This window comes from Anarhichas minor, unplaced genomic scaffold (genome assembly GCF_050575085.1).
Source record: "Anarhichas minor isolate MPS153535 unplaced genomic scaffold, ASM5057508v1 ptg000009l, whole genome shotgun sequence".
NCBI lineage: Eukaryota > Metazoa > Chordata > Actinopteri > Perciformes > Anarhichadidae > Anarhichas > Anarhichas minor.
In genome coordinates this window covers 233,946-257,449 of record NW_027466455.1, presented here as the reverse complement: position 1 = coordinate 257,449, position 23,504 = coordinate 233,946, and the positions used below count along the sequence as shown (strand labels likewise).

The following is a 23,504-nucleotide window of genomic DNA, read 5'->3' as shown; positions in this document are numbered from 1 at the left end:
TTTCTAACTCCGTTGTGCTTGAGCACGCAGGAATGGATGCAGTTTGAAACTATTTCACTGACAGTATGGTCTCTCTACTTTCTGTAAATACTGCTTCTCAATGAGTTTGAAGGCAAAGCTGTGGCATGTCACATTAAATAAACTCAAAGCACATTACATGGCAAAAAGTGTTAAATAATTGACACTTTTCATTACAAATGGATAGGAACTAAGTGCCAGAAAGTCTGAAATACTCAGGGGGGGAAAAGAAATCACTCTGAACTCAAACAACCACATTCATGACAAGATGAGAATGTTGCACCAATATCGTCAGTGCACAAACACCGTCTACATCACACACAAAAACAGCAAAGGTTCAGCTCTATAACAGGAAGTTTGAAGTTTATTACTCATATACTTTACATTATTGAATGAAATATTACATGTGGATCATGGTACAGTATTCCCTTATATCCTACATATACACATATATGAGTGTAAACAAAACTTACTACATATCTTGCCTAATGTAAATCACATGCTCTCCTCACTATCTGAAGTGTACGAACATGGCTTCTTTTAATCAATTTAACTAGTCTAAAAGTAAAAGACGGGCTCATTATTGAGTGAAGCTGAAGAGAAGGAAATGGGACCAGTGGTGTAGAGCGAGAAGACATGACAGCCAGAGGCCTCAGGTTGGGCCTGAGGGAGACGAGTCACACCATATGTCCAATAAGGCTAAGGTCAAGGAGTGTTTGTAATGCTGAAGCGAGCATACGGTCTATATCTATGTTTTCAACACACGGCACAATAGCAGCACAGATCAAATCTAAGCATGTACTTAACACAATAGAACTTAAGTTGGCCTTTTTAGTGCCAAGTTTACACTGGAAGTCAATGAAGATCCTGATTAAAAAGCTGATATCCAAATATCTTGCATCCTGTAACTTGTGTTTTAAGAGACTATACTGGCCTAACAAGAGTACCGACTCCAGGGTAAACTCTGACTGGTAGAGAGCACTATGTGTACTGTGCACATGCTAATGATTTAGCATGTAGTATGTTAAGTAATGCTAGGCGATCTCTGTGGGTTCCTTATTATATACGACCCCTTTCACATTATCATTTGGTCCAATTTCAAAAAATTTAAATATGAATTAGTGTAGCTTTAAGTCTGATATCAATCGACAGCTGTAAAATAAAAATGTGGCATTTAAAGTAATTTTAAGGTGTTTGGGGTATTTTACCACTCAATCAAGTCATTACAGTATTCTAACTATAACAATACAGTATTAAAGCATCTCATTCTAATCGTATCACTACTTTCCTGTCTCAGAGCTAACAGGTAATTAATATGTTCGTATATACTCTGTGAACCTGCATTGGACTGATTAAAAGTAGAAAGATGTCATCATTACCTCCCAGCCCAAAGTAAATATGTTCCATACAGTTCACGTAGATGAATTCAGCAGTTTCCACTGTTAACCATTTTATCTTTTGTTTCCTGATCCACGAGGACACTGTCCGTCTAAATGAACACCTGCTGGCTGCTATCTAGAACCAACATGTATTTTTATAGTACAGTAAGAGTCTACCGGTTAAAAAACGTTAAGATAACTGTGGTACTTCTGTGGTATTTTTTTCTTGCAATCTTTTGCAAGACATTTTTCTCATATTTTTGTCTTTTTTCCACTCTTTTCCTCACATTTGCATCTGTGGGAATTGTACCAAATAACAGCTCAAAAACCGCCAAAGAAACCCCGCGTCGCTTTCAAAATGTACTTGACGGCTCTTTTGCCAACGGCCTCTAAACCTCGTTAAAAAAAATGAACGACTATAGCACAAAAAGTAAAAATAATTTGGAAAATGGTTGTATTGACGTCCGTGTCACAGGAACCAAAGATTGTTTTTACAAGCAACAAAGACACAGAATAGTAAAAGTGCATTTAAACATGAAAAGAATCTCAGCTGAAATGGGGTTGTAGTAAAATGGGATCAAAGATAAGAATGAGAAATAATCTTCTGTGTATATATTTAGTAATAATGTACAAATATATCTGAATAATTGCCACTGGACGTGGAATGGCTTGGACCAGCTCGACCCTAAAAGCAGACAACCTGCGAGGAATGTATAGTTTTTTTAGCTGTTTTACCACCGTCTCCACTGCATAAAGCAAAAAAAAAAAAAAAATCACTGTATTTTTTGTGTCAGAAACATTTACATACTGCATGCAGTGCGGCACGCCGAGTGCAGGAACAGGCTGGCGATCTCTGACTCTTATATCGTCAGCGATCTAAAGGTCAGCGTACTTATTTCAAGTCAGTGCTGACCCCAGAGGGTGTTGTTGTTGTTGCAGTCCTACTTATAACCTGTAAGATAAACCAACAATTCCATCACCGCTTTCTTTGTGTCCAACCTGAAAAAGCAGAGCCCCATGATGATCTTAAAATGCTTTGAAAAGATGCACACATACTGTATCTGTAGTTGGGGCTTGATACATTGAAGAAACGTTTACACTCATTGTTCAACTGAAAGAATGGGTAATTTCTTCCATCTATAAAAACTTAAATAACCACAAAAGAAAAAGTTGTTAAAATTCCATTTAAATAGATGATAGTTTACAAAGACGTTTGTGTGAGGGGGGGATAATCAGACAGACAGGCAGCCAGCGCTCATTGAAGGACGGAGGTGGAAGAGGACATGAAAGAAATGTCAACTTAAAAAAAGCTTTTCTTTAAAAAAAAGAAAGAAGAAGAAAGTATACTAACTCCTTTCTTTCCTCAGCCTTCATTGTCCTCTGCGGACCTCCATCCCTCTTCAGCACTTGTAGTCAGTAGTAAAATTCACATAAAACGAACCATGTACACAGAATTCATATACACAGAGTGCCATCATTTTACCACTCAAAGTGGAAAACACAAGAAAAAAAATAAAAAAACATTGTGTTGCTTAAAAAAAAGAATCTCCAGTAATGGATGAAATCAAAAGGTACGGAAGCTTGGATGGGGACAAAAACCCAGAATTTTAACATAAAGTACCGTTTGTGCACTTACAATCCTATATTCAATATTTGGCTTAAATGGAGTATCTAACAAACTGAGGGAACTGTGTGGAATACTCCCCCTAAAATAAAGCCATGTCCACTGACAACTGTAGAAACAAGAGAGCTGAACTAGCAACACATGCTCGCCCCCAACCGCAATAAGAAGCGACACTGAAATTTGAGGCTTCAGTGAAACTAAGCATCAAGCTGTCAACTGAGTTGTGACAGCAATTCTTTCCACATAATCAATACACTAAAACAATAAGAATTCATTCAATTGAGCAGATCGACAGTGTAGCAACTAGAATGCAAAGGAATACCCTCGTGTGTTTGCCTCATGTGGGGATTCAGACCCCAAAGTCGATTGCATATTTATATTAAAATGTCATAGTGCAGCCTTAAATCCTCATCTGAAGACGGTCTCCTACAGTGGTGTTGCTATTTAAGCATAGTGTCGTCCTCTAGGCTGCAAAAGTGGCAAAGCAATTGCACCAACAAACATGGAAAGACACAAACACACACACACACACACACACACACACACACACATTCACACACAAACAGCAGACTCTTTCCATTTAGTAGGAATAAGCAGAAGAGATTAACTTCTCTGCACACACACACACAAATACGAGTCGAGTTTAGTAATCAGATATTTGTAAAATTGTATGTGTGTGTGTTTGTGTCTTGTTTTTCAAACGGGGCAGAATACATGATGAGGATTTTAAAGTCTTTTAGCCACTGAACCATTAAACTGTGTGTACGTGTGTGTGTGTGTACATATCACTATGTGTGGATTAGACTTTCATAGATGCGTCAGTAAAATACAGTGCCAGGCAGGTGTGTGTGCGAAAGAGGGTGTTACATCACTAAAACCCTCCCTTCTCTACCCTCAAAACACACACACACACACACACACACACACACACACAGACACACACACACACTTACACTTGTTTCTAGCCAGATGGATGTCTCTGCAACCTTGGCTGGACTTTGATTTTGGGTTAAAGGCCAGAGGATGCATCCAGACCAGTGATGAGGTGAGTGTGTGTCGGGGTACAGTAGAATAGGATGATCAGGCTCGATGGATAGAAGGCTCAAACAACCAGTTTAAAATAAACAGCTACGGCTCTAGCGCCGCTTGCTGGTCGTTTCTGCCATTACAGCTAAAACTTTATGAAAAAATGTTTCATCATGTTCTCTCTTGATACTCAATTCTGGAAAATATTGCTCTAACCATGAACATTTCTACTTGAAAAAGTGGAAAAGATTGTTTTTTTGCATCATGTAATCGTAGCACTCAGACGTCTCCATAGGCTGCATTTTAGATAGTTCTTCATGTATTTGTTAGACATGAGGCATTACGAAGCAATCTCATTGATCTAATGTTGCTACAAACTAACTCAACAATGAATAATAATCGCTTGGGCCAACTATATGTATGTTACAAAGTTTTCCTGAACAATGTCAGCTGTTTTCTAACCCGGCTCCCCTCTCTACAGTTTAAAAGCTTTCAAAAAAGTGTCAACGAAGAGGTTAAAGCGGTTACAAACTGAAAGCTACGGCTGAAACCGTGTGAACATGAAGCTTGTTGTGTGGCGAAACCAAAGCAAAGCTTACTGACCGGACAAAAAGGGAAAAAAGTATCAAAGGATACGACATTAAAACATTAAAAGCAAGACGGACAGACAAGAAAATGTAAAAAAATCCAAAGTTTGGTTATGATTCTTATGAAATTTTCCAAAAAAAAGTCATGATGTGCATCTGACAAAAACGACTAAATAAAAAATAATATAGCTCTGTAGTCCAGAACAGTACAGTCTAATAAAAAAAGGAATAAAATTTGTAAATAATTAATATCATTACTATCCCACATTATAATCATTATGGACCCCACTTGAATGTATTGTATCTTCCTTTTTACAAGTAATAATTTTAACTGAACGACATCTCAGCCTCTGACAGGATGGGAGTAGAGGACGAGGAAGTGGAATCGGCCAACGACGCAGTGCTATTGTCCATGCTCCTGTTCCAGGTGCTCCGATTGGGCGTTGACGGGTAAGAGGGCGTGGAGCAGTTGGAGGGCGGGCCCGAGCCGGAGCTGAGGCTCGGGCTGCTGTGGTTGCTCAGAGGCGAGAACAGGGCGTCTTTTTTGAGACCTTTGCTCTTGAGCTCCAACTGAAGGTGCTGGCAGATTTCCTCCGGCAGTCGCTGATACTCCTGCTCTAGTTCCCTTTCCAACTTAGACTGGAGCTGCATGAGAAACACCCGGCAAATATAAAACAAACTTGCATTCGAGCACTTCGATGTTCGTGTGAGTCAGCGTGTTTTTCGCTCACCGATGGAAGTTCATCCTCTATTTGTTGCAGCACCTCCCGCTGCCTCAGCATCAGCTTGTCTTGTCTCCTGGTCTGAGCCTCCTCCAGCTGGAGTGGGAGAAAAGAAGAGCGGGAAGGGAGGAAGATGTGAGGGGTGACAGGCGGAGAAAAGGGAGAAATGCAGGGGAAGTAGGAAAATATATAGAAAGGAAATATGGGATGAAAAGTAGTGTGTTAGAGGAGATTAAAAAATAAATAATGTATATATATATATTTAAGGTTGAGAGAAGGAAGGACGGCAAAAAGATATGCAAATTAGGGAGGAACGGAAAGGAAGATAATGTGTGAAAAGAGTCCGAGTAAAGTTGATAACAATGTCTTTTTTTCTGCCACTGTCATCAACTTTACGCCACTCTTGTACTCTCTGTACTATAAAGTAGTGAAACGACCATCCTAAGGACTGTTGGGTGATAAGAATGCGTGTGCGTGTGTGCTAGTGCGGGTACTTACCCCGCGGATTAAGGCGACAGAATCTTGAATATGTTTTCTGTTGATCTCATTCAGTTCCCTACAGAGAGAGAGAGAGAGAGAGAGAGAGAGAGAGAGAGAGAGAGAGAGAGAGAGAGAGAGATAGGGAGACCGACAGGAAGAAGAGCGGGGGAAATAAAAGTTATGATTAAAGGATTAAAGACATGAGAAGTGTGAATCCAAATAAGGTCCAGCTGCCAAAATATCCAAGAAACATCTGGAATTTCAGACGAGTCCATTACGTTTCAGCCTTGTCTTTGTCGCGAATCTTGGCTTCGCAGATGCTGTTTTGTCGCTTCCTGTCCAGGATCTTCTGGAGCTCTTTCTTCTCCCTGCAAACACAATTACATCACAACATTACATCTGAACATAGACAAATACAGAACTTTCACATTATTGTGAATGTTATTAAAAAAAAAGCTAGACGCTTGTGGCAAGTCCAACATCCTGGAATCAAAATCACATGGAATCAATATAACACGATGGTATTATGGCAAAAAACGAAGAATTAATAATACCATAATAATAAATAAAAGAAGAAAGTCCCTCTAGCAGGGATTTCTGGGTTCTGTCCCATCTTTTCTTATTCAAGGTGAAGCGGCTGCACTTACTTTTCGCACGTGTCCTTGAGCTTCTTCAGCTGAGCTGCTTGGCATTCGAGGGTCGTCTCCTTTAACTTCTGCAAGGCCTAAAAAAGACACAGCGGCAGACGACGACCTGTCAGCGAATAACTGCGCAGATGTACAGAAGTGCCACATTTCTACGAGGTCGGCTGATGATGAACTCTGCGTGAGAGTGTAGTTAGGAATTCATGGGAGGGATACAGTGTTATTCCAAGTGTGTCACCTTGAGTATGCATAAGTGGGCAAAGTTTGGAGGAGTGAATTTACACTTTTAAGACATAGACGTGTGCACGTGTTGCTTAGTTTGTTTAAGTTAAGTTAAGCTTTAGTTTATTAAATGTATGTACATCAGGGACCATATGCAAAAACACATTCATCTTAAGAAAGAGAAGAGATTTCATTCTTCAATGACTTTAAAAGTAAAAGCAGATCGTGCACAATGGTACCTCCCGCAGGTGTGTTTGTTGCGTCTCTCTCTCCGGCGAGTGAAGCTGTTGTCGGAGCTTCAGCAGTTCTTGCATCTGCCATTCCCTCAGCTGGACCGTCTGCTTCTCAAGCTCCTGATCCAACGCCGTCAGCTCACGCTGTATCGGGTCAGGGGGCTCGCTGAGCATACACAATGAGGTCGGGTTAAGTCACCCAGTTTAGTTGCATCTGTCTTTACATCATCAATCAATCATAAACTTCATCGTACGCTTCCCTCCTTCCCTCCCTCATGTACTGGTACACCCCATAATTCAATAACATCCATCCCTACTTTTTCTTGATGCTCCGTTTGAGGACCTTCTCCATCTGACTGCGTCTCCTCTGGGTGTCAGATTTAAGCTGGCAACTCCGACTCTTCTGCTCCTTACTCAGATTCCACACCTACAAAACACACGCGAGCAAAATGCAGATAAGCGGTTTTGCATTGCATTAGCAAAAATACGTGCTTTTTGCCAACATAGTGGACTTTTCACCTCCAGTTTCTATGCAGAGCTGTGGAGTGAAAAATGAAATATATACTGTACTGTGAGTGTACCTTCTTCAGGTGTTTCTTACGCATCTCTTTGACTTCTTTGCTCTGTTTCTTTAGCAGCTTCAGATAGCTCTTCTGCTCCTTCAACTCCTCTATGGACTGGGCCTGGACGTCTGAGAAACAAACAGAATTATAAAATGATGGCCAATCGTCTTATCATTCAGTGTAAATCTGGCCAGCCACTAGCCAGCTCCTAGCTTGTCCAACTTAAGCTCTATGTGACAGACACATTATTCCACTAGTTTCTGTGTGAGGATGAATGTGCCGGAGTGACCTTACCTGCCAGAACAGTGGCAACGAGGTCTTCCTTTGGAGTTTGAGCTACACACACACACACACACACATGCGCGATCACAAACACGAAAGAAACACAGAAGGAGAAGCACACAGACAGTATGTGTGAAATGGATGATGGGAAAATCATTTAGACAAACAAAACAAGTGTGCATGGCTTTAGTTTAAGTCTGTAATTCAATTAATCTTACGTTGAAACGAACAATATTTCTCATAAATGGAAGAAATTGCTAGGAAAATTTCACTTTGGATTTTCTAAAAATGCTAAAAACCTCTTGTAAATAGACTGCGATGCATATTTGTGCAGTGAAGACACGTTAGAATATACACTAATACACCTACTTGCAGCAGGCTAATGCAGATACCCATAGGAGGGAGGCAGACTGAGTGTATCAACTTTTAGACGGCTAAACCTTCTCCACAACAAAAACTGGCAACCTCTCGTCCTAATGCAGGTGCAGGGGACCTTTCCTCTGTGCTGTCAGAGTGAACGGACTGCTATAATGGATTGCATCTAGAGTCTTGTGCAATAATAACAGAAAACAAATCATGGCGGTAAATTAAAGTCATCAATCATTGAAAGTGATATCAATGTATGCAACTCCCTTTCATATACGTGCAGATAAATGACAGGTGTGTGTGTGTGTGTGTGTGTGTGTGTGTGTGTGTGTTTGCATGTGTTACACATAGACATCGAGACAACATGTTTGTGTGATTTAGAGAGGTCTCTACCCGGTGCAGGTAATTTGATGATGTCAGGGGCTTCTTTCAATGAGCAAGGGGGTAGAGAGTGGAAGTGTGGAATGATTTCACTCTCCCTCTTGGTCTCTCCGTCTTTGGGCTGGTTGGGGACATGCTGGAGAAAAGCAACAGGAAGACGAGTTGAGAGTCTACAATCTGTAGGCCTATCACACAGTTAGGGACTCACTGCTGACTAACTGGGGTACAGATGTTTAAAAATTGGGGGTGTGCAGGGAATGTTTGGGTCCTCATGTTCTGACCTCCCTGCTAAGCAACAAGTTTTCTTTTTTTGTTACTGTTCAACACACAGATGTGTCTTACCTCAATGTTGTCCTCTATGAGAGCAGCCAGCTGCGTCTCTCTCTTATGCAACTGACTGATGTGCTTAATGGGGTTGGTCAGAGCCTCTGCGTACTCTGAGAACACACACAAAAACAAGACAAAGAGTGCCTTAAGGTCATAGATGAACATAAGATCACATATTCTGGACCAGCGGCAAAGTTGTTTGAGGTCTTTTGTGTAAGTCCAAGTCGAGTCACGAGTCTTGGAGCAAATTCCAAGTCAAGATGCTTGACTAACCTTAAGATCGCTAATTTAATTTGACTTCTAGTGTGTTCTCACCCTGGTGTTCATTAGGGATGTAGTCCTGAGCTTCAGTGTAAACCAGCAGAGAGGGCAGCAGGAGGGGCTGGTTCAGCTCATTCTTTAGGTTGATGTAGTTGTAGCCTAGAAGGAAGGACGAAGGGACGAGAGAAACAAAACACAAATGACTACAGTCCATTGGTGTTGGACAGATACAGCAGCCTTAATGAATGACGTTTACACTGCATGGAGATAGAACATCTGTTTGATTACAACCACACTTAACTCTAAACGCAGTGCCAGAGTGTGTACTGTGTACTGACCAGGTCTGATGGCCGACACCGGGAGGATCCGGTGTCCAATAAACTTGCCGTTTTCTTCAAACACCGCTATCCTCAGAGAGGCCAGTGTGGGGAGGACCACCTGGAGAGAGACAGGAGCGTTGATCCCAACGGAGAAGTTTGCATTTAAGAGTTAACAAAACGACAGACGACGAAGGGTGAGAGAACATATTTGAAAGACATGTAAAATCCTGGAATGTGCACCTTATTAAACACGAACATGTCATCGTCCCACACGGGGTCCAGCGAGTTCCCATTGGATGTTTTGGTTCTGTACTTCCTCTTTGTATCAGCAGGAAGTCCAAATATGTCCACTTCCACGTACACGCCCACCTTTTTATCGATCAGAAACTGGCCTGAGATCACCTGGTGGATGTTAAATAATACATGTTTATAATATCAACTCTTACAAAGAACTTTAATATCCAAAGGATGACACTTTTTTTCCCCCCTTACCTTAATTTTGACAGTATTGGCGACTATACCGTCCACAATGTTTTCTGTGAAAGGGTCAAAGTGCTTGTCCGTCCTCCTCATGAACTCAGGTTTCAGCAGGTAGCCGCTGTGGCCGTTGTACTCAAACACACCCATGTTCAGCTGCATAGGGAGGTCTGGTAGAGGGGAATGGAGAGATGACGAAGGGAGAGGGGGAAAGAGGGACGAGAGAGAGCAAGAAAAGTTGGGAAGAGAGGTATTTACAGGGATGAAGGTTGAGATGCTTTAACTTGACGTCCCGGACATTTGAGTTATTTATAAAGGCTGAAGAGACACCGTATCTTCCAGTTACAGAAAGCAAAACTTTAAATTCTTAAAGACTTTATTTATGTTTCTTGGTCCTGTGGATGCTTTGTACTTCATAGGCCTAGCTTACATGCCCCATTTAGGCCATCTGAAATAACCGCACTCACCCAGGGTCTGGAAGTTTAGCGCCACCATCTGGCAGCCGACGTTCCAGAAGAGCTGAGGCATGTAGTTGGAGCTGTCCACCCTTGTTCCTTTGGGGTAGATTCGGCTCAGCTGATTCTTATTGTACCTGGAGGAGTGCTGTTAAGAGCCCAACACTGTATATGTGGCCGATGTGTGCACTGACCATTTGTTAAATGTTGCAAACCGTAGCAGATAAAAGACGAGCATTACTTTTTACACGTTTTAAAGTCAAGACTAGACTTTGAAGACTTTTCCTTGCTCGCTACTTTCAACCTTCTTGAGTTTCAACACAAAAGAGGCCTTTGAACACACAACAGATTACGCACACACACACACACACACACACGCACGTTAACGAAATTCCTCAAAAGAAGCTTTCAAGGAATGACAAGCTTTCTGGGATACTCGACAAACTCGATGGGGGAGCCCTTCAGGGTGTCCATGCCTTTTGTTTCCACCAACGACGACATTTCAAAGAACTTCCTCCTCTCTGGTGGACAGACGAAGAGGGACATAAGAGAAAGAACTCACCGGTACAGAAATTGATTTAGATGATCTATGTGCGACATGTCCGTACGATAATGAGTACACACAGCTGGCCTGTCTGCCTAATGAGCTACATTGGAGTAGTGCTTGAACTAACGAGGCTTGTCAACCCCCCCCCCCTCAAACACACACACACTCTTTTTCTTTCACTTCACATCTTCCCCGTACACAAAGTCAGGACGTCTTCCTGTCTCTTTATCAGTCCCACGCACACTTACTGTTTGCCACCTCGAAGCTCTTGAACTTGACAGGCTCGATGTAGTTGACGAGAGTCGACATCTCCTCCGTGGCGTTCACCTCACTGCTGGCGGTACCCTGCGGGAGGCAGATAGCACTGATCCATCAATCAGCCCCATCAAGCCAGTCAAACACGCCGTCAGCCCCGTTCCTGATGGCTCTTACCTCGTCAGAGTTCGGCTTTTTCAGATCAGTTGCCGGTTCGTCCTCCTCATCCTCCTCGCTTTCTCCATCTCCTCCTGAGCAATGTTTCAAATGTACATTATATGCAAAAACCCGGTGCGCACCACAATGGCCGACTTTATAATCCATACGTCCATGTTTGCTTTCTTCGACAACTCACCAATGGATTTGCGAGGCTCAGATTCTTTGACCAACCTCTCGGCCAGCTTTTCCTCCCCGTTAGAAAGGAGATGGCTTCCCTCGCTGTCCATCAGAGGGCAGTCTACACAAAATCATAGTGTTAACATCTATGTTAATGCCATACATTAATCTCGTTTTAAGCATGTATGTGGTAGACCCATTGTTGTTTTCAGCTAAGTGCCATCATGCCTCAAGACAGTCCAGGTTTCATTCCTCCAAACACTCGTCATAGTGCGTAGATGCAATCTGAACCTACAGATTCTCAGCCCTACACTGAAAGAGATGCAGGCAGTCGCCTGAACTCACCGTTGTTGGGCGACAACTGCTCCTCCAGCTCTCTGCGTCTTATGCTGCCACTGCCCGTGGGTCGGTGGTATTGGTGCTTTTTCTTGTTTTTGATGAGAATCTTACCCAGCATCTCCTGCGGAGAAGGCAGGGCCTGACCGGGGACCAGCTAAAGACATATGACAGACAGACAAAAACTACAATCATTTTATGTTTTAATCTGCATTGCGTATAAACACATGAAGACATGGTTTCAGGTTTTTGCCATTGCTTACATATATGTCTTAAGAATATACAGCTCCGAACCAGTAAAACATGTATTTCATTCATGTGCACTTTGATCTGCAAGTGCGCTTTAACTTTGTAAGTTCAGAGTTCTTAAGAGAAAACGAGTACGAGCACACACAAATGCACAACTCATGTTATTGCAAATACCATTGTGTGCCTTGTTCATAAGCAGAAAGATGCACAATATATCTGAATGATCAAATCTGGTACTGCTGGCATGAGTTATATTTTAAGAATTGTGAGAATGCACTGAAAGTTGTGAACACAGAGAGGTTTATGAAATCAAAAGCAATGGATCATGAGTTGTCACGGGCTGATCTGTGTATCACAAGCTGTTTGATCCCATTTGATGGTTTACAAGTTGATTAAGACCGTGACTGCAGTCAAAGGATATTGTTCATTTTTCCTGTGAGACATCACACTAAATAGTTTTAGACTAAAACAGACTTTAAACCTTAAAATAATAATATAAATGAAGATCAGTGTCACCGGATATTTCTCCAGTGGTTCAATGAGCAGGGCATCTCCAAAGATGGTCCTGCAGTACTCGGCCATCTTGGCCTGCTGCTTGGCCCTGACAGATCAAGAGACACAGGTTAGTTTCTGGTTTAAATCCTACTCTCTGGACCTTTCAAATTAAAACATTTACTTTGGTTTGGTAAGAAATACATCAGGCTAAACCGCAAATCAGAATACATAGAGCCGAGACCAACTGGATGATCTAAATCCATGTGCTGACAAACACACTCGTACATGCTTATAACACTTACGAGTCTACGTGGTTTTCAAAGGACAGGATGAGGGGGTACGACGAGGTCTTGAAAGCACTTTCTGCTATCGCCTCAATCACCTCCTACAGTCGGGGAAAGAATGAGAACTTTAAAAGGGACCTCTGTTGAATTAAACCTCTAAGTACATGGTAAAATAAACATTTCCTCTGTTTGTAAGGTGTTTCATGATGGCTTATGAGTACAATATACAGAGTTGTTCCTTTCAAAAGCACAGCAGAACTTTGCCTTCATCATACAGTTATAAAGCAAAGACGAGCTTGTTATGGTATTTTTTCGGCAGTTCATTTTGGCAACAGTTTATGGCACTGCTTCCACTTTCTGCAATAACAATAATAAAGACACTGAATGCCAGTGTGCAATGGACTGCGGCGACTTTCTTCTGTTTGTTAAAACGCCCTGTGGTTGCTGCCTCCATATCCAGCATTTCTGAATCCACTGCACAAAGAGTTTGCTGACCAAACCGCACAAATGCACCAAGGTTAAGAGGTCCATACACCAACATCCCTTAATAATTTCTATATTTTTAACAGCCGGAGGAGGAGAAAAACTTCAGGAGAATAATGCAGGGTAACTGAATGCCACAATGCGGTGAATACCACCTTAAAGGGGATCTCAGTGGTCATGGTGAACCCGTGGGTGATGTAGGGCTCCTCGTCTTGAGGCCGGCCCTTCCAGCAGTCCAGCTCTATACAGCGACAGCCAGTCAGCAGCACCTGCCTGTACATCTCCACTGACGACAGACCAGTCAGCTGACCCACTGAGGGCAGACAGACAAAGCGAGGGAAGGATGGTTTTAGATCCAATAGATTACCTATGAAGCTAGGTGTCAAAATGAGCGCGTTTCTTGTTAAATCTGAGGAGTGTACTTTCACCTGTGAGGTATGTGTTGTGCGAGGAATTGATGAAGTAGTGAGACAGTGGTTGGTTCATGTCGTCGATGATGTCTAGCCTCTCTGGAGGCACGATGCTGTTTTCCTCTCCTTCCAGATATCGACTGAAAGCCTGCAAACTGATCTGGTCTGCATGAGAGAGAGACAGAGAGAGAGAGAGAGACACAGAGAGAGAGAGACAGAAAGACAGAGAGACAGAGACAGAGAGAGAGAGAGAGAGAGAGACAGAGAGAGAGAGACAGAGAGACAGGTCAAACTTGTTTTTGACAGTGAGAACAGCATCCATCTGCTCATGGCAAGGACTGGAAGATACTCTGCTAAATGTATCATCATGTGTTCTAGCAGTAAACTGGCCAAAAGAGCAAAAGGCTGTTTTCGGACGTCAACCATCTGAACACTGTGGGCTGGACAGTGGATCGTCTTACATATTTTGGCTTACCGGTGTCCTAGCAGACCTGCTCACGGTAGCCAGGCTCTGTTTGTTCCCTGGTTTTGGACAGTTTTTCCACAATAAAACATGTGGAGGACATTTTATTCTGGGTGTTTTACTGAAGGGAAAGATATATGGGTTTGGTATGACCAAGGATTTTTTTAGAAATGGACAACCAAAATCAATCATGCCTATAAATCTATAATTATCAGAGTACTGCTGCAGCTGATAAACCTCGCTTTGGGACACACAGATACAATCGACAAGAGGATACAGCTGCATGTACACTGACCTCTTGTTATCTAGCGAAATAACATTATTTTATGTGACTCACTTTTTGTGCAGTTTGTTTGCTTCATTATTTCTATCTCAGAAATGAAGATAGCATGTTTCAAGCTGCTCTGGAGGGTGAACAGAAACACTCAAAGTTACTAACCTCTCTCCAGCTGGCTGGCGTTGGTCTCGTATTTCTCCATGGTCTGTCGGACCTGTTCTCTTTTCAGCGGAGGGTACAGCACCTCGTTCAGCCGGGAGTCTCGCTGCCTGCGGTTAATGAAGTCCATCAACTGGTCCAAAGAGATGAACGGCTTCCTCTTGGAGCCACTGGAGCAAAGAGATACATTTTAGTGAAAAGAGTGTGTACGGTCACACAGAAGGTACCAGGTTGTGAGCATTACTGGGAAACCCTACACATATAACTAGAGCGTAGCTAATAAAAGGGTTTAGGCTGAGGGTTGTAACTTTGTTCTCATGTGTTACAAACCTTTCTTCAAAGATGCTTTGTATCTCGGGCCGGAGACAGAGGGTGTCGAGAAATCTCTGGAAGGCGTCCCACGTGAAATCATCTGGCTTTATTCCCTCAGCCTGAAAGAGAACAGAGAGGATTGTGTCGAAAGATATGGAGGGAAAGAAAAAGAGAAATAATGGAATTATTTGCAAGATTTGCATTAAATGCAAAGTTTGACGATGCAGGATCACACATGCATTCTGGTCTCCACTACTGATCCCCAAAAATATTGTTGAATTCCCAACACACTTATTCCAAACTATGAAGTATTGGGAGTTCTGTAGGCTGAAGATAAATACACTGTCAGCTGATGATCAGATTCTGCTCAGTCTTCACCCGCTTTGTGTGATCTCTTATTCAACCAGCAGGAGGCACCAGAATACAACAATACCGAGAGACACGCTGACGGTGCAGTTTGCACAATCTGGTCCCTTATTCATAAAAGAAACATCTTGTGACTCCAAACTGATTTTTGGGAAAGATTGCACGGACTAATGGCATACAAGAAACCTAGTTTCAACCTACCAAACACAGGCCTGTGATACCTTACACTGCATTTACAAGCAAATAATTTGACAATATTGGGACTCTCAGGCTTGAAAGAATGAATGAAGCCAGGATTTGTAATATTTAAACAGTTGCTCTCTCTAGGAAGCCACTTTATGACTTCTATAAAACCATATCATATCTAGTTTTTATAAAACCTCGATGGCAAGCGGCAGATTTTAAACGGTGTACATGTTGGGGATTGGCTTACTTGCTTTCTTGTTGAAAGTCAGATGTATGGTAAATATGAGGGTCCCTGCCAGCAGCTGGTTAGCTTAGCTTAGCATATAGACTGGAAACAGGGGCAAAGCTAGCTTACCTCTGTTACCAAAATCTTAAAAACTTGTGACTCTGTTGACAGTTCATTCATATTTCATGGTTACTCTCCTATAGGCCTGCAGCCCTATTTCTGCCTTCCTTACGCTGCAAAGGCATGCAAAGAATGCTATGCAACACCACAGGGTGAGAGACTGAGCTGCACCGATTCCAATCTCCAATGTATGAACCAAAACACAAAAAAAAAACTGCACCCGGCGAACAGCCCTGTGGTTAGTGATCGCTTCTGATGATTACCCTGTTGTTGACGAGACCACACTGCTCCAGAGCCGTCTCCACTCTCTTTTTATCTGAAAACATCTTGAGAATACTGAAAGAAACAGAGTTTATAGAGATAACAGTCACTGTTTAAAAGTTTTTTTTTTTTTTTTAGTACGAGTCAAACCATTCACATGAAATGGAAAAATCAGGTCAGTCAGCAGAGTCTGAAAGGATTACATTTATACGAGTGACAGGGCTGACCAAAAACCAGAGAGAACAGATAACGAAGAGTTGAACCTAAGAGGAGAGAAAGTGGAAGAGAGACAGAGAAGAGGAAAGGAAAGAAGAAGTGGAGTGCACTGGTGTTTAAAAAGTGGTTTCTCACGTTTTCACAGGAATCTTCCCATCCTGATTCACCTGCAGCTTTAACTTAGTGTACCTGAAACAGACAAAGAGAGGCTTTAAAAAAAACAATGCTCCGACATCTACAGTTCGCTAATGTCAAGATAAGACACACGCGGCTTCTTACGCTTTGAGGAGGAAGGTGTGCCGTGATGCATTCTGGGAAAGTATGTTTGTGGCCAAAGTGAACAGCTCATCCGTCCAAATCTGGAAACACAGACACGAGGTGATAAAACGGGGTTGTTTGACTGTTCGTCTGATGTCAAAACTAAGGGAAATCGTTTCTATATGCAACACGCACACAAATGCACAGAGAGGGGGGAAAATAAATCCCTCTTTACAACTCCTGAACACGCACATGCCTGTGTGTCAACATCGTAAAGTGAGTAACCAGCATATGGCCCGAGGAAAGAAAGAAAGACACAAGTGGAGGGGGATAAGGAGGAAGGACGGAGACGAGAAGGAAGATATATTGAAGGCAAGTAAAAGTAAGCGAGTAGGTTATGGGATGCTAATGGCGCCGGTTTCCATGGTTACCTTGGCTGCATCTTCCTGCATCGCCTGGAAGTTGAGGAAGGAGATGTTGACCAGGTCGCTGCCATGGACAACGGTTACCAGCTTCCCTTCAACGTTGTTGGCCTTACCGAAGCCCAGCACGTCCCGCAGCTTCGGGTCCTGACACACACACACACACACACACACACACACACACACACACACGTTCTCTTTAAGACATTGTACGTGACACACACAATATAATGACCACAACCCTGCTTTGTGCATAACATCTGTACATCCTTCCCGCTCCCTGCCCAGCTCTCTGCCTCCCGAGAACAGTAAATGTGATGCATGTGGTGTAGCACTCTGATCAAATTAACCTAACGACTCTTTCCTCCTTTTTAGACCACTCCGTCTCTACCACCAACTCTCTCTAACGCTCAATGTCTCTCCATCAATTATGCATTCTCTCCGTCACTCACTCCCTCCCGTGTCTCTTTCATTTCAATTAAACTAATTAACTTGGAAGACTGTTTATGAAGAAAAATACTGCCGAGGCAGAGCACAAAATGTGCATTGTCATTAAGCAGCGAGCGAGACTTTTAAAAGGATCAGTACACTCAAATTAGGAAAACTTCACAACAGCCTCCATGTGACCTCACTGTTAGTGGTTTTCTTTGGAACCCCTACCTACCTCAGAAATGGTCCTCGTAAAACTGTTGACAGTGTGTGTGGATCGTCCAGAGCAACATTAGGAACATTGCTTCCGGATACAAATGTTGTTAAAATGTTTAAACCTGCATTAACAGACGTTTTGGCCAACAATAGAAGATCTAAATATTATCATCTTCTGAAGTCGATATGGCAAACTTATTAACAAACAGTTGCTTATTTGCATATTCAGCACATACAGAAGCATTCATTTAACTCCTGAGGGAAGTATCTCACTCTCTAGCTGCTAAATGCTCCACTACGCTCACCAGCTAGTCGCTAACATTGTGTGTCTGTGTTTGGTGCAGGGCAGAAGGTGTACAGTTAGTTAGTGATTTGGGTGAACTGGCCCTTTAAGGATTTAAACCACTGGTATGATTTGTTTATTTCCTCATTCCTTTTCTGAACACCACATTTTGACATTGATCAGCACATCAATGGCATAAAACACATAAAATTCACATTGTTTACACAACACAAAACCTAAATGCCACCCTTTAAATATTGCTGATCATGCAGGTTTTCTTACATAACGGCTCAGGCTTTATTTCAGTTATTGCAGAACAGGTATCTAATCTTACACACAGATTAAAAGTAGGACCACATTTTACTGTTCATTGCTTTGATTACAGATTGTAGGTATTGTAATAATGTTAACTTTTTTTTTTTTTTTTTTTTTTTTTTATCAATTTGACCCGCAAGCCTGAACCATGTCAACAAGTCCACATGTTTCAGCCACTAATACGCAGCTTTATCCCTCGGCCCGATCTACGATCTTACACAACAACCTCTCTCCACCAACAGTCACTGGTTATATCACTTCCTGTCTGACGGCCCATCCGTCAGCAGGCTCATTAGTGCTCTCTCACGTTTGCGCCATCAGCTGAGAGAGGAAGCACACACACATACAGTGGACACACGTATACACACGCATCTTTTGGTGACAGTCACACTTGAGCATCACATTTCTGGTCCCAGAACAGTTATCAACAGCAGCAGGTGACAGCTTCTTTCTGTCTCTCACACACACACACACACACACACACACACACACACACACACACACACACACACACACACACACACACACACACACACACACACACACACACACACACACACACACACACACACACACACACACACACACACACACACACACACACACACACACACAAAACTAACCTTTGGTAGTTTGGCGTATTTCCCTGTTCTGGTGTCCCTGATGGCGTTGATGTCCAGAACCTCCACCTCCTAAATGACAGACAGGTATCAGACAATTACTTGATGAGTAGAAGAGTGTGTGCAGGACAGAGAGTCAACATTAGCAAATCAGGGAAAGTGGACACAGTGAAGAAAGAGGGGTTAATCTCCTTTTATACATTTTACATCATCACACTAGTGGTGCTGTTCTAGGAATGGCCGTGTTGACTGGTTGGTCTGTGCACCACTTTGATCCGGACTGAAATATCTCGCGAACCATAAAATCTTGTACAGACAGTAATTGTTCCTCGACAATGTACTCTACTGACACTGGTGATCCTTTGTAAGTGAAATCTCTCAATAACAATGGACTGGACGGCGATGACATTTAGTTCAGACTTTCATTTCCTCTTGAGGCAGAACTTGCAATCACTTTGGTCAAAGTTTCAACAAGTAATGGCGGTGTATAGACATTCCCGCTTTACATTCCTAATCTACTAAATAGAGAATATTTTAGCATGCTACCACATCAAACATGAACATGGAAAACATGTTAGCATTTAGCTCAAAGCACCACTATGTCTTCATGCAGAGCCACTAGCTTTGCTGTAGACTCTGTCTGTATTATAGATCTCTATTATATTTGTGTGAGCTATGGATTGAGTCGGACAGTTCAAAGTTCAAATAAGTCAACGATAAATATGCTTTAACTGATAAACGGGGCAAGTATGTTTACACACCATGAGGGCGTGACAGTCCACTCTTATATCAATATTTTCTAATGTTTGCAATTAATGTAAGAAGCAGCAAGCAGAAACACTGATGGAACAAAATTGTGTTTATGCTCAGTCCTCCTTCCATTAAACCCACTCTTATCAGATTCCCGTGCTTCTCTAGACATAAAACATGACCGGAGACAAACTCTGTATGTGTGCGTTTGTGTGAGACCATGGAAAACAGAGTGACATAACTTTTGGAGAACTGCGCGCGCACACATCTTTGGAAGAGACCTGCCTGACTGATGCTGCAACACAAATACTGACTGTATGGATGCACACACGCAGAGAAGATGGGGCAGTAGTCGTACTGCATAAAAGCAAGCAGTGACCTAACGGCACCCTCGGCCTGAAGGATAGCGTGGTCTGGAAGGGAAGATGAGGCAAGAGACGAAAACAGGGAGGGATGGACAAGAGGAGTGTGGTCATAAACCCAGCCATAAACACAGAGGACGCACTGTAAATATTTGTTTAGCCCGGCACTCATTCCCCAAGAGTTCTTACATCTATGGCACTCATCGGATGTCGTTTTCTCCTCATCTTTCTCCCCATTGAGGCTTTCAGTGCATTTGTACGACACTATTTACATTTTTCCTCTACCTTAAGATGTTTCATTGATGAAAAAAACAAAACAAATGTTCAGGTGTCTCTTCTCCTTGGCCTTGTTTTGTCCATGTTCTCCCCATGTTTCCTTTCCAAAAACAACAGCAAAGACAAACTCATAAAGTCCCTATCCTTAAATCAAGCATTGAAACTCATGTCTTCTTCATTCCTTCTTTTGTTACTTCAGTCGGGCTGTGAGGTCATCCCCCCGTTGGCTGTCCACACCCCTGGGATTGGCCGCGAGTAAGAAAAGGTCAGACGTGTTGGACCAATCGGATTAAACTCTGTCTCAAACTTTGTCCTCCGATTGGCCTGTGGAGAATAACTTGCTTCCTGGGGGAATAAAACCACTTCTGGATCTGTGCGACACACATGCACAGACACACACACACACACACACACACACACCTCCTCTCCCACAGGCCGTGGTTTCATTCTGCCATTGCGACTCCTTGGAGACTGCGGTAATGAGACTACAACTTAGTCTGCCGCCTGTGTGTGTGAGTCTTTAACAGTTCACATTTTCTCACAGGCTAGTAATGTAAAACACACACACACACACACACACACACAAACGCAGCAATATACAGGGAGGCATATCTTCGACATGCAGGTCCCGACTTGTGAAACATCCTGACCTGTTGAGCAAGTCAGGGTGTATGTGAGTGTGAGTGTGAGTGTGTGTGTGTGTGTAGGTGTGTGCATGCATGCGAGTGTGGAGGAGGCACACAAGTAAGCACACACTAAATGCATGTGACAAGGAAGCGTGAGCAATTCCTCACCAGGAAATCTTCACTTGGGTCGAGTACAAATGTGTCAGCATGTGATCAGAGAAGCGTTTTTGAATGCGAAGTGAAATGTGTGCGCTCTTGGCACATAGCTGTGCGTCTGAGCACTGGACGTGGTGCGTGTGTCCGCGTGAAGGGCCGGTCATCTCCGAGAGCACACTCCTAACTCATTCCTGCCTTCTGCTCAGTTAGCGTGTGTATCTGTGTCTCAAGTGTGTAATATTTAGCTAGTCAGGGCGGGCGGAGCGCTCCATTCATCTCTCCGTGCTGCTAAGGCCAAACACAGCTCACTCCCATTTATCTCTTCAGACTCGGCTGCAGGCTCATTATTGCTCCAAATGAGTCTGGGTGAGAGTTTTCCAGGAGTCCTGTAATTTACTTTAATTCACCGTTTTTTCAGTGGACCGAAGAACTCTGCCTCAGTTAGACATCTTCCAGAATGCACTTCCTTACCAATTTCGAGAGAATGTTGTGAACGTGTTTCACTAAGCTGTAAATTACATGGGCAGGAGGTTTGCAGTGCACCCTTTATTGAAAAGAATCCACGTGCTGCTGCGATGCTGTCTGTCCGGTTGAGTTCAGAAGAAGTTCTGCCTCCCTCTTTGGTGCTAAGGAAGCCTTACCAACATTACTGTTTTCTGCTATCAACCACAGAACTAAGCTATTGCTGCATCATATAGCAGTGTTTCCCATTAATTGTGCCAAGTGTGTGAATAATAAATAAATGTGGTGGCCCGCCAAAGTCTAACGAGCAGCGCCACAGTTTCATAATGAACAGAAAAATATGATTCACTTCTCAACGGCTGGCTGACTCTGTCTGCCGCATTTCCTCACAGCAACTGGCTCTAGTTCGGCTCGGAAAGTGAAAGTGGCTCATTGGATTATAATTATTGGTCCGTTAATGTGCGACCTCTTTAATGTTGCAGCCGGTAAAGGTGGGGCTTATTTTAACTACTTTATGTACTTAGTGATTAGGCTATTAGACTGCTTAATCATACATCATCATTTAGTAGTTGATTTATATTTTGTATTGGGAGTCTGAATCTGGAAAAGTAGCCTAACTAGTAGCTAACATTGTCAAATAAATGTAGTGAAATTAAAAGTACAATATTTCCGTCTGAGAAGTTTTTAAGATATAGGAAATGGAAATGCTCAAGTAAAGTCTAAGTACCTTAAAATTGTACTTAAGTACAGTACTTGAGTAGCCTAAATGTACACTGCTAGGACAGGAGCACAACATTCTTACCAGAGCACAAAGTTCTTCATAGATCGAGCCTCTTCATTGTGCTCCCAAAGGGCACCAGATTGATGCATTCATCTTTCAAATGAACACAATTTTGCCCCAGAGAGATATGAGAGTAGTATTGATTTGGTCATCTAACTCGGCATGAAAACAGTTTGCTGCTGTAAATAAAAATAAAATGTTGTCTTCCACATTATCCTATCCTGTTCTGCAGTTGCGTGTATCTGTGTTTTTGTAATCCAACAATTGCATTTAGGTCGGTCTATATTTACACACTAAAGACAAGTACAGTAAATGTTAATGTGCTTTCATTAGGCCCTTGTTCACTTACTCCTTTCCTTCCTTCATTTCTTTGATTCACTCTTCACTTCCCCTCCTCCCTACTGCCCTGCCAGTCTCCTCCATTCATTTTATTAAGATTAGAAAAATATGAAAGGGCAACTGAACAATCAAGCGAGCGCCACTCCTTTCCTGCGTGTGTTTGAAAGATCACCCGAGCTAAATACGCCTCCAACGACCAATCCGACAGCACGCGATGACGGCATATAGGAAACTGATCCTCCTGAACCCACACACTGACACGCACAGTGCCAGGACAGCATACTGTACATCTCCACCCTCTGCCGCTTGGCTGTGACCCAAACCGGCCAATCGTGTGCGGAGGACAGGAGAGGCGAGGAGACGTAGCCTCGACAGAAGAAGACTTTAAAGGACACAGACACATCGGAGAAGTAGAACAAATAGACCTTCAAACTGTTTTACGGCCACGATGGCAGAGTTGGCAAGGTGTTTAGAGAAAGAGAAGGGGGACACTTAATACCCCCGTGAAACATGGGACAGCTCTATAACTCTGTCTACGGCGCCTCGTAATATCTCCTCTGCGTACATCAATGAGATAACACTCTCCCCTTTCTACTCCTCCACTATCGCTCCATCCTGTTTCCGTTTATCTCTCTCGCTCTCTCATTCTTTGTCTTTCCTCCTCATTTAGTTGTTTCATATTTCTGTGCCCTGGAGAGGGCAAAAATGACGAGAGAGATACATTTTAGCCACTTAGCCGACAGACTGACACCCTGAGGGACTTGTAATCAGTGAAATTTTAGAATCTACAGAAAGAAGAAGAAGAAGAAGAAGAAGAAGAAGAAGAAGAAGCACTGAGAAAATGGAAAGAGAAAAATAAAC

General features: G+C 42.7%; 1 protein-coding gene across 2 annotated transcripts in view; it reads right to left on the bottom strand.

Annotated features, from left to right (window-relative positions):
- Positions 1–362: 362 nt before the first annotated feature.
- plcb3 (phospholipase C, beta 3 (phosphatidylinositol-specific)) overlaps positions 363–23,504 on the bottom strand; it is a 42,414-nt gene continuing 19,272 nt past the window's right edge. Inside the window, exons 1-33 of one of the 2 annotated variants that reach the window (XM_076086926.1) lie at positions 20,289–20,852; positions 18,895–18,963; positions 17,038–17,175; positions 16,628–16,707; positions 16,484–16,537; positions 16,135–16,207; positions 14,992–15,092; positions 14,665–14,831; positions 13,781–13,927; positions 13,508–13,665; positions 12,888–12,970; positions 12,607–12,691; positions 11,851–11,998; positions 11,525–11,626; positions 11,347–11,420; positions 11,163–11,259; positions 10,804–10,888; positions 10,380–10,504; positions 9,928–10,082; positions 9,676–9,837; positions 9,454–9,553; positions 9,170–9,274; positions 8,870–8,964; positions 8,540–8,663; positions 7,793–7,834; positions 7,517–7,626; positions 7,253–7,362; positions 6,942–7,101; positions 6,484–6,560; positions 6,115–6,204; positions 5,855–5,912; positions 5,366–5,452; positions 363–5,279 (exon numbers count right to left, since the gene is read on the bottom strand). In XM_076086926.1, coding sequence (XP_075943041.1) covers positions 4,962–5,279; positions 5,366–5,452; positions 5,855–5,912; positions 6,115–6,204; positions 6,484–6,560; positions 6,942–7,101; positions 7,253–7,362; positions 7,517–7,626; positions 7,793–7,834; positions 8,540–8,663; positions 8,870–8,964; positions 9,170–9,274; positions 9,454–9,553; positions 9,676–9,837; positions 9,928–10,082; positions 10,380–10,504; positions 10,804–10,888; positions 11,163–11,259; positions 11,347–11,420; positions 11,525–11,626; positions 11,851–11,998; positions 12,607–12,691; positions 12,888–12,970; positions 13,508–13,665; positions 13,781–13,927; positions 14,665–14,831; positions 14,992–15,092; positions 16,135–16,207; positions 16,484–16,537; positions 16,628–16,707; positions 17,038–17,175; positions 18,895–18,963; positions 20,289–20,303 — 3,594 coding nt within the window. In that variant the 5' untranslated portion in view covers positions 20,304–20,852 and the 3' untranslated portion in view covers positions 363–4,961. Of the gene's footprint in view, positions 5,280–5,365; positions 5,453–5,854; positions 5,913–6,114; positions 6,205–6,483; positions 6,561–6,941; positions 7,102–7,252; positions 7,363–7,516; positions 7,627–7,792; positions 7,835–8,539; positions 8,664–8,869; positions 8,965–9,169; positions 9,275–9,453; positions 9,554–9,675; positions 9,838–9,927; positions 10,083–10,379; positions 10,505–10,803; positions 10,889–11,162; positions 11,260–11,346; positions 11,421–11,524; positions 11,627–11,850; positions 11,999–12,606; positions 12,692–12,887; positions 12,971–13,507; positions 13,666–13,780; positions 13,928–14,664; positions 14,832–14,991; positions 15,093–16,134; positions 16,208–16,483; positions 16,538–16,627; positions 16,708–17,037; positions 17,176–18,894; positions 18,964–20,288; positions 20,853–23,504 lie in introns of those variants that run through there. The other variant, XM_076086924.1, reaches the window with a different exon arrangement.